Source organism: Calypte anna, chromosome 12, assembly GCF_003957555.1.
Source record: "Calypte anna isolate BGI_N300 chromosome 12, bCalAnn1_v1.p, whole genome shotgun sequence".
NCBI classification, from domain to species: domain Eukaryota; kingdom Metazoa; phylum Chordata; class Aves; order Apodiformes; family Trochilidae; genus Calypte; species Calypte anna.
Window position 1 is genome coordinate 12,302,258 of NC_044258.1, and position 15,222 is coordinate 12,317,479.

Consider the following 15,222-nt stretch of genomic DNA (forward strand, 5'->3'; position numbering starts at 1 on the left):
CGTTTGGCTGTCCAGTTTAACTTCTTCTTAACGAGCTTCCTTCTTACTGCATCAGTGTCTTTTTTGAAATTAAAGACTAGTGGATTTTTTGGCTCCTGCCAAGATGTTGACTCCAGTTCACCACTGTCACCCTCCTGGCAGCACTACAGGAGTGATACCCTGAACACGAGTGTTGTGCACAGCCCAGGGCCAAGGCAAGATGTGTCTCTTCCCCTGGGAGGTGGCTTTCCAAGGCAGGTGTTGATGGTGTCTGGAAATGTGCTTTCAGCATCACGCCCCCATGACACTTACCCAGTCAATAAAAGGCTGCTTGAAGCATTGCTGGTGCTGCAGCTGCTGTTCTCACATCCTCTGCAATCTTTCTTCACCTGGGCAGCCAGCAGCACTGCTCTAATGTGACACTTTCCCTAATCAAGTCTGGCATTTCAGTCCACAACAACTATGTTCTTTGTCAATACACTTAGATTGAGTCTAAGCTTTCTCCACAGTACAGCTGTCATTATATCCACATTACATCCTTGACCCTCTCCCACCTTCCAGCATCCACCTAGATAGTCTGCCTTCTCCTGTGTTCCTAGGTTCTCTATTGTGTCAAAATCCACACATAAAAACAGGAAAAAAACAGGGACTTTGAGTCCTCCACCCTATTTGTCAGGTTGCTAGGGTTTACAGAGAAGCACTTGTGCGTATGACAGATAACAAATAAAACCCAGAGCAATGTTGGGCTTGTGCAGAACCACTGCCATGAGGGTGCTGTGTCACTGGAGTTCTGCATTTCCAAGGGACCCAGTGGCAGCTGTTCCCAGAAGTAACACCCTGACTCAAACCCGCAAAATGCTCACAGCATGATTCATACTCTCCCTGGACTATGTGCTGATTTTACATTTCACTTTTAAAGCTCCCTAAAAGACAGTATTTTGGGAATTACATAACATACCGTGCTGTGGTGACAAAGGGTTCTAGTGACAGATGTGAGCTGGGAAAAAGTAATCAACACCTTTCCCCATATTTCAAATACACACATGCTCCAATGGGTAACTTTTTTTCCTTTAGATAAAGTTAATTCTCAGGAAACTTTCTCCCCTTCCTTAATTCCACCCCCCAGAAAACCAAACCAAAACAAAAAACAGATACATTTGCAATAACATTTTATGTCCTATTTGACCCTTTTGAACTCAGTTGCAAAAAATGTGGAATTCTGAGGAGCAGATGTTAAAATCTTGTCTGTATTTTCTTCCTGCATTACTACGTGAGTTAAAAGGGAAGAAGGGAAGTCTTTGTAGCTGAAAGGATACTCTGGAAGATGAAGGAATTCAAATGATCCCTTTCCAAACAAGCACCTGTGCTTCTTACACTTATTTCCTTTACTGATGCATGACTCCAGAGAATTATTTATATGAATATAAATATATATACATTTAAAATATATACTCCAAATTTCCCCTGCTCAGACTCTAACCAGAATGAAAGTCACAGGCTTGCATGCTTCTTACATGTAAATTCTTGAAAAAAAAGTTTAAAAAGAAATCTGCAGATAGCAAGAAGACAATAGAATTATATCATGCATATTTCTAAAGACAAAACCATGACAGATATAAACACATTTTTCCCTGAACTGGCTCCCCTTTGACTCCTGCACCTGTGCAAATTCAATTAATATATATATATGACAAGTATTTTTATAATGGGCAAGGAAACTACTATTATGTTTTCATTATCAACCATTTTCATGGTAACATCAGGCTGAAGAGGCAGTATGACTAAAACTGTGAATATGAGCAACAGTTAGTTATGTAAGTGGGTTATTTAACTAACAGAGGCTCAGAGGACCAAATTAATCAATTAACTTCATCAGAATCAAACAAGGGATGAATCTTGCTGCCTTTTTTAGCCATGTGATGCAAAAAGTGACGCTCTGCTGTAAGAAACACAGCCTGTTTTATGTATTCGATTTCCAGATTTTTACACCCAAATAATATTAGCTGTTTCACTATGTATTATAGATTTGGGAAGTTCTAGCTGTTCTTTGACTTCTGCTGAGAAAAAAATTAAGCCATGCGTATATATGCAGAATATGGAATAATTTTAGAGCTTCATAATGTGTAACAATATTGCAAATCATGAATCACCTTATCTACCCTCTGCACAAGGCAAGAGGGAACATTCAAGTTCTTTAATTAGGTGTAGATAGGCCACAGGACTTTACTGAATAAACTCTGAATAAACCAGAGGAGAGCTTTCAACCAGTGCTGGGATTCAGTTCCTAGCAATGTTGGATCTGTGGTGGTGCCTGGCAGGCTGGGAGCAATGGGGGCATAAACAGGATCACAGAGTAAGTTAATTAACCAGACTGTAACTAAACAGAGATCAATTCTAGATGTGTTTCACACCAAACACCCCAAGTGTTTAATAGCAAATTTGGTTTATAGCAAATGTCCTTGTGATTTTCAGTCCCAGACCCACAGCACAAGCTCACCCAGTAGCTGTTGGCGTGCTCAACATCTCTTTGATATTCCAGACGTTAACATTCATGGTATTTTCACAGCTGACACCTTCACTGGGAGCTCCCAGGCCTCACCATGGCTCCAGCTCTTGCAGCCTCTCCTACCTCACAGCAGCCATGCTGCCAGGCTGCCCTGCAGGGAGGGGAAAAATGGAGACAGACAGCAAAAGCCTACTCAGGGAGAGCATCCCCCTGTCCTCCCTTGCTCTGGGGAGAAGCACAGCCCTTCAGGCCCAGCTGGCATGGCTGCCCCAGGGCTGGGCCTGCTGCCTCCACACAGGCCCAGGGTGCAGCCCCCCTGCCCCCAGACCTGCCTGCCCCACAGGGCCCTGACGGGGGGTCCCACCTCACAGATTGGGACTGGGGGTCTCTGGGGTCACCCTGGGGTCACCTTGGGGCTGGGGGTCCCATATTCTCAGCCACAAGTTCGGGCTCTCCCCAGGGCAAGTGCCAGGCCAGGCTCAGCCTCCATCGAGGAGCAGATGCGGCCATCACAGGGCAGGGGGAGGACAAAGAGACTCAGAGCCTGGCACGCCAGGAGCTGCTTCCAAAGGAGAGCCGGGGGCCATGGTTCCTGCACACTTTGTGCCCAGAGGCTGTGTGGAGTCCGTCTCCTATAAATTCCTCTGGCAGAAGCGCTGGATGGTTTAATTTCACCCATTAGAAATGGGACAAAAATAACCCTCCATCTAAACACTCCCTGGAGAAGGATTCTCAAATATGGGTTTACTGGGATTTTTTTCCGTGTGCTTCTGTATCTTCTGTCTTCAGGAATGGAAAATGGGCACCCTTCCTTGCCCAGTTTGTTCTCCTTTAATTCAAAACAATTTCAACACTGGTTAAAACATTTGGTTGCTGGGTCTGAAGATACTCGGTAAGCACTAAACCACTGTAAAAATAAGGCTGATAGAAATTCATAGATAACTCTATGACTCTCCTTCATGCTTTTTTTTTTTTTTTTTTGCTTTAGTATTAAAGACAGCCTGGAGCTCAGAGCTGTCAAAAGAATTGCCTTCTTGATGTATATATGTGGTTTCCTAATAAAATCCTGCAGAAATAAAGCTTTCATTAAAAAAAATGAAAAACAAAAAATCCTGGACTTTTGCCCATAAAAATCTTCCTGGAGTGGCTTTGTGCATTGTTTTTACTTGTCACTACAGGGCTAGAGGTGGTATAAATAGCTCAGGTTTATCATGGTAGCTTCCTAACTTTCATCTGCATGATGAGCCTCTAATGAGTTGATTTTCTAAGACCAGAGCAAGGAATTGCAGCAGGGACCATGTTCTTGCTTCAGGGATGGGATAATGGCTGGGCTGTCCAAGGCAGCTGTGGGCTAGAAGGCAAATCTTCCTCCAGAGAGCTCTGCTGATGGGAACATTAAAGTTTATTGCTCTTGTTGAGTAAATAAAAGCCTTGTCCTGCTCCTGAACTGCCTACAGCTCTGTGGTACCACCTGGTGCATGCCACTGCTGCCAAGAGCCTGGTTGTGTGTCTAGGTCCTATACAGCCTTTCATCATAATTGGGGATTTCCCATCATTTTATTGATCATAGTTAGAAAACTGTCTCAGAATCCACTTCAGCAGAGACTATAGAGCCCTGTGTCCATTTGCAGCACTTCCACTGCCTTAAGGAAGGTATTTGTTGGTGAACTGTGCACCGGCCATAAGGCTCAGAACATTATTTTAGGTTATTACAGAGCTATTTCTAGTGTGGCTGGAGCTTTCTGGTTTGAGCATCTACCACATTTGTGGAATACGATAAATAAGATTTTTGTGTTTCCATCTCTTCTGACAACAGAAATAAATTTCTATAAGGAAACACAATTTTTTAATTATAGGTCTGACAGCTACCTCCAGTTCTAGTCTCCCCCATCCATAATGTGCTCTGGGGAGATTAGCTGTGTTGCCAGGCACTGCCTTGTAGCTCTCCTTCTATCTGAAATAACAGACTGAGCTTCTAGCATTAGGGAGTGTGGCCAGACACTTGAAGCCTTTAATTTATGAAAAATTAGCAGAAGCTGCCAGGAGACAGACAGCAATATATGGTTTGTCATTCACCATTTTAGTGTCTGTAGAGCATTTCATTAGAAACTCACAGGAGCTCTTCAGTTAATAATGTGTCTGTCTCCCACACTGGTTAGGACCATCATCCCTTTGCCTGAAGATCTCTCCATCCACCCCAATATGTTGCTGGCCACCATCCTGGCTGCTTTTCTCATTTGAATGGGATCCTGGTCCTGTGCCCAAAAGTGAAGATAGCAGAGAACGAGAAATCCACACTTTCAGAAGAGGTCATGGATTTCTCTTCACCTTGGGTGGTATGGCCAAGCCAAATGATGCTGTGGTGGGCTACTGTGCCAGGAAATCAGGTGCATGAGGTAAGGTGTTGCTAAGAAAGGGGCAAACCCCTGATGGGACAGGGACCACCAGACCATGCTACAGATGGAATATGCAACAGCAAGAGGCTCCTGAGCCACAACCTCCCCTACTCTGGCATCTCCCAGCTCTCACCTTGAATTAGGTAAAAGCAGCACCAGGCACCCCATCAGCAGCAAGGAAGGTGGCAAGTTGGGCACACAAAGATGTCATTTCACTGATGACTCAGTGTCTGATTTATCCCATCCATGCAAAGCTCCTGTGGGAAAATCTTATTAATCAGGCCTGCATTTCCAATGCAGCTCTGTAATTTAGGGTCTCATGCAGCTGAAGATTTGGTGAGAATCAAATTATTATGTACCTCGGTGACTTTTGGAAAGGGCTGGCCGGCTGGGGAGAGGTACCCCAGGTTGTGGTGGCACTGAGGGGTTTGTCACCTCCCAGGATCCTGGGAAGGAAAAGCCCAGTGGGGTTGAGTGCAGGTTAGGGAAGGCTGTGGAAATGGGGCACTGCTGTAGCCATGGCTGGAGCCAGGTCATGCTCAGAGGAGGGAGTCCCTCTGTCCACCTTCCCCACACAAACACAAGCTGCTGACCTTCACAGCTGCTGGCACACATCCCCAGATGCCAAAGAATGGCTCAATCACTAATTCGGGGCTCCCTGTTGATGCTGGCTCTGGCACAGCAGTGGTTTCTATGGCAACCCCAGAGGCAGATGCAGGGATGGCTTCAGCTGAGGTACCACCAGCCCTGGGTATCCTGCCATATTCCTCTCAAATGCCAGGCAAACAGCCACATGGCCTGTCAGAACACATCCTATGGTCATGGCTCTGGGCAGGCAGTGGAGATGCTGGGGCAATGACACTGAAGATGTTGTGAATGCTTTTCTCTGAACCATTCCCAAATTTCCCCATGCCTTGATGCCCTGGCAGATGGCACAGCCTGACCCAGCAATGTGCTGGATGATGCTGCACTCCACCAGGGGGTTCTGCCTCCCATCTTCCCAGCCCTGCTACCCATCCAAGGATTGTGCCGACTGTCTTCTCCAAAAGGTCAGGCATCTGCACTTGATATTTACCTGGACCTGTGAGTCTTTCTAATGTTGTAGCAGTGAAAGATCAAATCCCTTGCCCCTGTCTGCAGCTGCTGCTCTAGGGCATGACTGCATGGAGCCAGGGTAACTGGGGGGTCACCTCCCACCAGTCTTGCTGTGCCCCCCTGCATTCCCTGTGGGAATGTCACCCACAAACACCACCAGCATAACACTTACCTTCTCTTCCTGGTAGGTAGGTGGGCGATACAGTGTTTGGGCCCAGGAGAGCTTGATACAGCTGGATTCATCTCTCCCAGGCACCAGAGCTCCACCCTTTGAGACAGGGATGTGGTGCTAGATGGGCCCCAGGAGCCCCAACACCTTTAGGATTCTCATTTTACTGCTCAGCATCCTGGCAGCCCATGTCATTCCCTTTCTCAATTCCCATCTCCCTCTCCAACAAAGCCCCTCTCCTGCTGCCGCCTTCATCCCCTGCAGCCCCTTTGTCCACAGGAGAGACAGCAGAAACAAGGCTGTGCCGAGGCAGTGCAGCCACTACTCAGCTCTCCCTCCACAAAAGGAGGACGAGATCTCTATGTGCCATCACTCTGCTCTCCCTATCAGTGGGGAAAGGAGCAAGAGCCATCCCTGCCCCACAGCATAGGGCCCTGATGGGGAAGGGCTCGCAGGGGTCTCCTTCAGGAGGAGGTTTCCCAACAGGTTGTGGCACATTCCTGCCTGGAGCAAGATAACCAGGGACAACACAACTCCAGTGGGGTAAAATTCCACGTGTTTCATTTATTCGAGGTGCTATGTCACCTCGTAGGCACTGAGCTACAGGGCACCTCTGTGCTACATGAGACATCGACTGGGTCTATGACGACACAGCACTCACAGCTACAGACATGGCACGGACATGCCGCGGCACGGACAGGGCAGCATGGCCACCAGAAGCAGTCCTGCTGCCACTGTTCCCTCCACGCTGCCAGCTGCGGCCCTACACTATGCTGGATTTTGCCCCAGGCTCTGCTGCCACGGTGGTGCAGGAGCCAGGAGGGATTTCTGAAACAGGGTGAGAAACCACATCCAGAGCCTGGGATGGCAACTCCCTGGAGCCAGGTCACCCACACGTGGGTGCACGCACACCCTGTCCCTGTCTTCAGGCACTTGGTGCTGGGCCAGGGCTGGTCCCCAGGCCCTGCTCAGGGTGCCTCACGCAGGCACAGAGCCTCGACAGCGCCGCTGGGGCCCTGGGCCACCCCCCCGATGACAAAGAGCAGGCTGGGAGCTGGGCAGCTGGAGCAGGAGCAGCGGCCTGTGGGCATGGGGGGCAGCAGCTCCCACTTCTTCTGAGAGAGGCTGAAGCCTTCCACCGAGTCCAGTGGGCAGGACTGGTTTCCTGTGGGAAATGGGACAGCATCAGCCCCTCTTTAGCCCTCCCCACACTCCAGGCTCTGCCTTTACCCCTTAACATGCCTTTGAAGCCCTAGGTGGATTCCCACACCATGGCTGGTCCCTGAGCCCTGGGCTGCGGGGGCTCTGATCCCAGAGGCAATTAATTGTCAGGGACACAGGAGGATTTAGTGGCATTCCCATGGGGAGTGCTGCCGGCACAATGCCGCACTGCAGGCTCTGCCACCTCACCGGCACCCCACAGCCATCACCAGGGAATAGGGGAGGGCAGCTCCAGCCCTGGCAATGCTCAGGAGCAACACCATCCTGCAGGGATCCAGCTGGCACCACAGTTCTTCCCCACCACCTCCCACCCTGTGGCAGGGGCTCCAGCTCACTCCTGGTGGCCTCGGTGGGGTCCAGCAGGCCTGGCTGCAGGGCTGGGGGTGCTGCAGCAGGCACTGGGCACCCCAGCAGCCCTCCCTGCTGCATCTCCAGCTGAGTGACAGCACTAACCTTTCCCCAGCTCTCTCAGGAGAGGAATGTGGTGCTGCAGCCTTGTGTGGGGCTGAGCCAGTGTGAGCTGCCGCACAGTGCAAGCAGCTCAGTGGAAGGAGCTGTGGGGCAGGGCAGGAGGGTCTCTCCAGTCTGTGGGGCAGGGCAGAGGGCACTCAGGGGGCACAAGAGGGGCATGGCTGCAGATGGTGTTGCAGTACCCCTGTGGTTTTGCACAGCTGACCTCCTCTCTGCCACAGAGTTCACTGATGTTCCCCCACAAAGGATGGGGACAGGAAAACGGCCACGTGCCTCCCCCCAGCATTACCGAGGCCACCCACAGCCACCACTCTTCCTCCCAGGCAGCCTGCCACAAAGTCAGCTCTCTTCTCCCTCATGCGGATACCACGGCTCGGCTTGCTCCACGCACCTGTGGGCAAGAAGTGTGAACATCACCCACTGGGGTTCCTCCCTGCACTCCGAGGCCAGGACAGCCCTGGGGCTAACAGCTTGCTATGGCCAGGAGCACAGGGCAGGACTCACCATGTGTGCAGGGCTGATGCTCAGAGCCCTGCTAAACCATGTCCCTCGGGCATGGAACCTCCTCACCAAGACCCAAGGAGGCATCTCAGACCTTTAGGGGATGGTCCCACCCCACCCAGGGACACAGAGCTCACCCTGCTCGGGATCAAACATCTCCACGGTGTTGACGAAGTGGGGACGGGAATAGAAGTTGTGGGGCCCTGGTTGCTGCAGCCCCCCCAGGCTGAAGACAACTCCATCAGCCATGGCACAGGCAGCGAAGGCGCGGCGGCTGGGCACACTGGGGTAGCGTGTCCAGCTCCTCGTCTCCAGGTCAAAGGCTTCAAAGGCAGTGACAGGCAGCTTGCCCTGCCGGCCCCCTGTGCATGAAGGAGACACTGGAGCTGCTGGCGCCCTGAACTGGCACCACTGGTGGGCTCAGTGAGCAGGATGGGCCATGCCAGCTGTGGTGCCAAGGTAAGAGTGCAACACAGGGCCACCCTGGGGTGCACCAGGACACCCCTGGGTGTGGGGAGGCAAGGGACACAGAGGGATGCTCTTCTTGCCCCAGAAGCACCTACCCAGAACGAAGATCTTGTTACCCTGCAGGAAGGCGGAAGCCCCATAGCAAGGGGTGGGCATGGAGGGCAGGGGCTGCCAGTGGTCCTTGGCTGGCTCATAGACACGGACAAGTGCCTGGGGAGATGTGTCTGCACCCATTCCCCCCAGTGCATAGACAGCCCCATCTGCAACAGAGGTAGCAGTGAGGTTGAGGCATCCATCGGGAGTGCTGCAGGGTGGGAGATCCCCTGTGCCCTCCAGGGAAAGCAGCACTGGTGCTGCCAAGCCCCACAGCCAGCTGCTGCTCTGGGGTGAGTGGGGTTCAATGAGTACAGCCAGACCTGAGGCCAGCATTGCCCCAACCCTGCTGGGACCCCTTTGCCCTGCTCTCTGCCCTATCCATCAGGTGCAGAGCGGAGCAGAAGGCCATCAGCTCTAATTATTCTCGGCAATACCATCTCCCTGGAGACACCATGGCAACACAGCCATGCTACCAAATCCTGCTCCTACTTCAGGCATGGCCAGCACCCCTGCCTGCTCCCACCACTGCCCTACCGGCCCCTCTGCACTGCTCACTCAGCTGCAGCCCAGAAACATGCTACAGTGTCTCCAGGCAGGGAGCAGACATGGCACCACATATGGGAACTAACTCTGGCTCCCAGCATGCAGGCTGCCAGGCTGTGCCACGGTTTGCAGATGCTCAGCAAAGTTTGAGCAGGAATCACAATGTGTTCCCTTTGACATTGACCTGGGCTGGAGCAGAGTCCTCAGCTGACCTAGCACAGCTCCCATCCAGGGCAGCTGTGTGGGGAAAGGTCCTGTGCCTGGAGAAGCCCCAAACTACAATAGGGCTGCTGGAGCAGGAGCATGACCCTGCCATTAAGCACCAAGTTTGACTGCTGGAGGAGAGCCTCATGGCTGCACCCCAAGGAGCACTAGGATATGAATCCAACCCCAGCAACCCTGACCCCTTCCATCCTTGCTTCCCGAAGCCCCATCCCCATCCCTCACCTCTTTGGACGGCTGAGATGCCCATGGAGGGCTGAGCCAGCGCTGCCTTCTTCTCCCATTTGCCCTCATCCACGTGGTAGACCTCGACGGAGGCGAGGGGTCTTTGTGCTGCGTCCACACCACCCACCACCAGGATCTGCTTGCCCAGGGCTAGGGTGGCAGCGCCAGCCCGTGGCGTAGGTAGCGGTGGGAGAGTGGTCCAGCGCTGGGCTGGGAGGTCGAGCACCTCAGCAGTGCCCAGTGCTCGCCCCCCACTCCCACAGCCCCCCAGCACGAAGAGCTGCCCGTCACGGTGTGCAGCGCTGCAGTACACACGCCGCGTGGGCATGGCAGGGAAGGTGGCCCACGCGAAGGCGCCCGCGCCTGCCGCCATGGGCCAGCTCAGCTGCCCTGGGGGTCCCCGGGCCCCAGCCCTGCCGTGCCACCCATCCGGCCTGGCTCGGTGCTGGCCCGGCTCAGCTCCCCGCCTCCTGTGGGGAGAGCAGCCGAGTCAGCACCCGGGCACCCACTGCCCTCCCTGGCCACAGCCCTGACTCCCCACCGGCACCCGCGAGGGTTCCTGCACCATAGGTTCCCACTCCCTGGGGCTCCCACTGCACAGTCTGCACCCACTGTGGGTCCCACAGCCGAGGTTCCCGTACCCCAGGCTCCTGCTCCCCAGGGCTCCCGGTGCGCAGCCTGTACCCGCTCAGACTCTTGGTCCTCAAGGTTCGTGAAGCCTGGCTATCCACAACCCAGGCTCCCTGCCCGCACCCACCGGGACTCTCACTCCCTGGGGTTCCCGTAGCCCCAGGCTCCGGGTACACAGCCCACACCGCCGGCACTCCCCTTCCCCAGGCTCCCTGCCCGCACACACCGGAGCTCCCAGTCCCCAGGGCTCCTGGTGCACAGCCAGGACCCGCGCGGCTCTTACTCCCAGCTCCCAGCCCGCGCTCCCCGGGCTTCCTCCCGCACCCGCCATCCCCGGGACGGCCGCTCCGCCGGCCCCCGCCCCGAGCCGCCCTGCCGAGCGCTGGGCAGAGACGAAGCCGCGCTTCCCGCTCACCTCTCGCCCGCTCCTCCGTTCTCCGCCGCTCCGCGCCGGGCCCGCCCGCTGCCGTCGGGGGCGGTGACGCACCCGCCCGCCCCCCCGCCCGGCTCCTCTCCCCTCCGCCCATCCCCCACGGTGCTGCCGGGCCCGATACCCCCGGAGGGAAGGATCCACTGCGGGATGCGGAAGCCGGAGAGATCCCCCGCTATGCACGGTGCTGGAGATGCTCGAGCACCGGCTGCACCGGCCTGAGAAGCCACGGTGAGGACCCCCTGCAGCGGAACCCTGCCTGCCACCAGCCCGGGACAGGGCAGATCCACTCCAGAGTCTCTCACCTGGCTCAGAAAGGTGCCCGCGAGTCCCAAACCCACTTTGTCCCCACTTAGCCAAACCCAAGAAAGGCACTTTCCACCTACCAGCAAAGGCAGAGTCAAGGGTGGGCAGGAAACTCACAACAGAAACAGGCTAGAAAGGTTTGATTTAAAAACAGGCAGAAAGGACAGAGCACTGCCAACTCTGCCCAGCAGAACACCCCGGCACAAATGGCACTCAGCTGTGCCACCGGTAACACTGCGCTGCTGCCTGCATCATCCCTGCCCCACCAGCTGTTTCCTCTGGGGATCCCATCACACAAGCTCCCAGGACGCTTGTGCTCAAGCATGGAGGCTCCCAGTAGGACTGAGTGGGCAGTTCACACAGCAGAGAGGGACAGCTCGAAGCAGAAGCCCAGCCCGGACTTTGCCTGGATGCAGGAGGAAGCAGGGGGTGTACCAGTCCAGAGGCCCTTGGCCCCATGAGGCAGCATCACTGTCCATCCCACTGCTGGCTCGGGGCATCCTGCTCCCTGCAGGCCAGGTAGCGCTCGTAGTTCTCCTCACACTTCCTCACACAGCGCAGGAAATAGTCCTCATCAGCAATGGCCTCCAGCAGGTTGGTCTGCACCAGGCAAATGTTGTACAGCTCCGAGGTGGGAGTGCGCCTGGGGTTGCGGCTGCCCCGCTCTGAAAACACCTGCGGGGAGAGAGCAGCAACAGGAGTACCACAGCCTTGGTGGGCAGCAGTGCCAGGGTGGTGCCCAGCACCAGCACAGAGCCCAGCAGCACCACACCCCCCCTGAGGAGCACCCTGCCCTACTCCTCGGCCCTCATGCTGGCTGCAAATCAGTGTTAGAGCAGGGGCTCTCCCCCCCCCTCCAACTCCTGCAGTGCAAGGTGAAGTTTCTCCAGATTTCCCCTCCCTCCCATGAGGCCTCTTTGGCTCTGAACCATCTCATCACAGATGTGGCTGGGGCTCCCTAAGGAACAGGCTACACCATGCAGCTGGAAGAATGGCTCTGCTGAGCGGCTGGACCCCAGGGAAACCTCTGCCAACATCTCTTCCCTCAGCTGCCACAGCCTGTCACCCAGTGGAGAACAAAAACTGCACCTTGTATCTTAACCATGGCCCTGCCTAAGCACACCTGGCAACCTGTTTTCCTCCCAGCATTGCTCTGTCACTGTCACCAACACAAGGACAGCCCTGCAGAGCTGGTGACGTGAAAGGAGAGGAAGCAGGCATCCAACCCACTGATCCTGGCTGCAGGACAGCAAAGTTCTGACAGCAGGGATGAGCCCTGCTGGCAAGATACTCAGCCACCAGCACCATAACCTGATGTGGTACGTGGGGGAGCCCTGGGTCTGGATGCAGGGCTGCCCTGACACAAGCTGAGCAGCCCAAATGACCAGCTGTGATGGCTACAGATGGTGAAAGGATGAACTCCTTGATCAGGGAGACAGCCCGAGGCTGACACGCAGAGAGCAGAGCATCCTCTGGCTGCTGCAGACACCCAGGCAGCAGCTGCTGCAGGCAGGGGCCTCAGGCTCTCTACAGAGCTGTCCACATCTATTGACCTGACTCAGACACAGCACAGACCAAAGCCTATTCCTGACAGGTCTGCTCCAGGCAGCAGCAGCTCCTGCCACCAGCTACACACTAAAAGAGCTTCTAAGGAAGGGAATATCTGATGAGCATCCCATCCCTCATCACTCACAGCTGCCCAGTAAACTTTGCAGACTATTCCCCAGCCATATCAGGCTTCCCTCCCGACACGTTTCATTCCAGATGGAAACAGGCTGGGGTCCAGGCTTGCCTGTGGAGCTGCTACTCTTGTTTGAGCACAAACAGTTGTCCAGCTTCCAGGTGCATTTTTGTCTCCATAAATATTCCCTTTTCTTTGGCTTTCAGCCACGTACCTGGGGATGAACAATGGTGTCTGCATCATCCAATCGGATGTTGTCATCGATGAAGATGTGGTGAAGATCAGGATCATGAGGGTCAATCCACAGGGGCTTTCCACCTCGAGAAGAAAACTGATTTTTGGCCCACCTGAAACAGCAAGAGGGACAAGAAACAGATAGGAGAGGAAGAGTGTGACATCTGGTAAAGGCACAGCTGCGATACAGGGGAGTGGGACAAAGACCATTCCATCCCTCTGACTGCTGCTGCCACCACCGCTTGGGCAAGAGAAGCATTTTGCAGCAGACTGACTAATCAGGGGGTGTTTGGCGAAAAGCAGGAGGTACACCAGGAAATGGAGAACTGAGGAAAGACGTAAGAGCCCCATCAGGCTGCCCATAGGCAAAATGGGGAGCCCAAAAGTTAAAAAACCCTCAAAACTAGGAGCTACCACAGACCAGGAGGAGCTCTGAGAATACTGGGAGAGGAGAAAATGCCCAACCCTCTACCTCAGTGCCCTGCTTCTCACCAGTCAAAGTGGTCTTGGAAGCCTCCAATTCCCTCAAAGGAGCTGAAGTAGTCATAAAGCTTTCTTCCACCTTCCTGGGTGCCCAGCCGCTCTGCTCCCCGTGTCAGCACAACCTCTCTCTTGCTGCAGCGGATCCGGCCAAGGGTGAGGTCAACAGGGAGCTGCAGGATGGCAGAGAGCAGGAGAGGAAAGGTTCCCAAAGCAGACAGGTGGTTTCATGCATTGGCAGAGACAACAAGGCAGTGGGGTACAGAGTCCACACCACCACACAGGAGGATGGTGCTGGGGAGAAGACAAGAGGAGGCATGGAACCCCGCAACCAACAATCACCCCCTCCCCTGGGATGGGAAGGAATGGCCTCCCAGCTGCACACTGCCTCAGTTTTAATCCCTGTTCCATGTCAATGCCCTGAGGAGCAACTGAGGCAGCTTCTGAGCCTCATTCCCAGTGTTCCTGCCAGAGGGGAGCACGGCTGCCAACAGCTGAGCCAGAGAGCCCTGTTCTTCTGCAGCAGCCCTTCTCCAGGAGAACGGATACTCTTCCAACCTGGGTTACCCTGACAGGAGACCTTTCCCACGCAGGATCCTCACACACTCCTGCTCTCCCCTGGCTAACTGGTTCTCCCTGGGAAGCTGGCTCTGCTTCCTACCCGCAGAAGCCAGAGCTTTTAAAGCCAGGATGGCAAAGTGTCTGGAGAGTGGCCTGATACAGGGAGCTCCATACAAGCCACCTGGAGGGGGTGGTCCACTCACTGCCAGGTCCCGCAGAGCCGGGAACCGGGGGTGCTGCCCAGCCAGGGCACAGCTGACGGCCCGCAGTGCGCGGGGCAGGTCGGTGCCGAAGGTCCTGAAGACGACGGCGAAGGCCCTCCCCTCCCGGTGCAGGGTCTCCAGCAGGTGGAAGAAGGAGGGCAGGATCAGGTGGTAGTGCCTGTTCTCCTCCCCCGGTACCGACAAGACGTCGTGCGGCTTGCCCGGCCACTCCAGCAGCTGGAGGTGATGGGCGTGGAGGTCGCGGAAGCACCGGCCCGGGCCCGTCTCGGTGAAGGCGGGGTCCCGGCCGTGGTGGCTGTAGTAGCTGAGGACGCCGGGGCAGGGCGGGCGGAGGGAGGGGCGATCGCTCGCCCACTGCCACTCGCCTGCAAGAGAGGAGGGGGCTCAGCAGCAGCCGCCGCCCCCGCCGCCTGCCTTGACCCGACCCGTCCCCCCCAGCGCTCACCGGCGGCCCCGACGCGGCCCCAGGTGACGGTGCTGAGGAAGGTGTTGAGGGCCGCCCGCGGGCCCTGCCCCGACACCGCGTCCGCCACCACCACCGTGTTGTTCAGGTCCACGTGCAGCACCAGCCGCCGACGCCCGGCCCCGCCGCTCATCGCCCCGGAACCGGCCCCACCACCGGGACCAGTCCCACCGCTCATAGCCCCAGAACCGGCCCCGCCACCGGAACCGGCCCCAGAACCCGGACCCTGCCGCGCCGCCGTTACCTGGAGACGGCGCCGCTTCCGCCCTCACCGCTTCCGCCGGGGAGCGCCCCCTGCCGGCCCGGATCTGCCCCGCGGAG

At 55.5% G+C, this 15,222-nt stretch overlaps 2 protein-coding genes across 2 annotated transcripts; both read right to left on the reverse strand.

Annotated features, from left to right (window-relative positions):
- Window positions 1-6,686: 6,686 nt before the first annotated feature.
- KLHDC8B (kelch domain containing 8B) lies at window positions 6,687-10,358 on the reverse strand. Its single transcript, XM_008504763.2, has 5 exons — window positions 9,893-10,358; window positions 8,902-9,066; window positions 8,476-8,700; window positions 8,127-8,228; window positions 6,687-7,310 (listed from the first exon to the last, which is right to left on the reverse strand). Exons 1-5 carry the CDS (start codon window positions 10,263-10,265, stop codon window positions 7,114-7,116), a joined length of 1,062 nt encoding a protein of 353 aa, XP_008502985.2. The 5' UTR covers window positions 10,266-10,358; the 3' UTR covers window positions 6,687-7,113.
- A 1,030-nt stretch (window positions 10,359-11,388) lies between these two features.
- Window positions 11,389-15,159, reverse strand: LOC115598998. The gene is made up of 5 exons (XM_030458472.1): window positions 14,884-15,159; window positions 14,418-14,803; window positions 13,666-13,826; window positions 13,154-13,286; window positions 11,389-11,933 (listed from the first exon to the last, which is right to left on the reverse strand). Exons 1-5 carry the CDS (start codon window positions 15,077-15,079, stop codon window positions 11,727-11,729), a joined length of 1,083 nt encoding a protein of 360 aa, XP_030314332.1. The 5' UTR covers window positions 15,080-15,159; the 3' UTR covers window positions 11,389-11,726.
- Between the last annotated feature and the right edge of the window lie 63 nt (window positions 15,160-15,222).

What these genes read in the sequence shown, in the direction of transcription:
- KLHDC8B (XM_008504763.2), bottom strand. Translation starts at nt 10,265, where the DNA reads ATGGCGGCAGGCGCGGGCGCCTTCGCGTGGGCCACCTTCCCTGCCATG. An exon ending in CATCTCAGCCGTCCAAAGAG is followed by an intron (nt 9,067 to 9,892) that starts GTGAGGGATGGG and finishes CCTCTGTTGCAG; the next exon opens with ATGGGGCTGTCTATGCACTG. An exon ending in GATGTTTGATCCCGAGCAGG is followed by an intron (nt 8,229 to 8,475) that starts GTGAGCTCTGTG and finishes TCTTGCCCACAG; the next exon opens with GTGCGTGGAGCAAGCCGAGC.
- LOC115598998 (XM_030458472.1), bottom strand. Translation starts at nt 15,079, where the DNA reads ATGAGCGGTGGGACTGGTCCCGGTGGTGGGGCCGGTTCCGGGGCGATG. An exon ending in CGGCTCTGCGGGACCTGGCA is followed by an intron (nt 13,827 to 14,417) that starts GTGAGTGGACCA and finishes GCCATCCTGCAG; the next exon opens with CTCCCTGTTGACCTCACCCT. An exon ending in TTCCAAGACCACTTTGACTG is followed by an intron (nt 13,287 to 13,665) that starts GTGAGAAGCAGG and finishes TTGCTGTTTCAG; the next exon opens with GTGGGCCAAAAATCAGTTTT.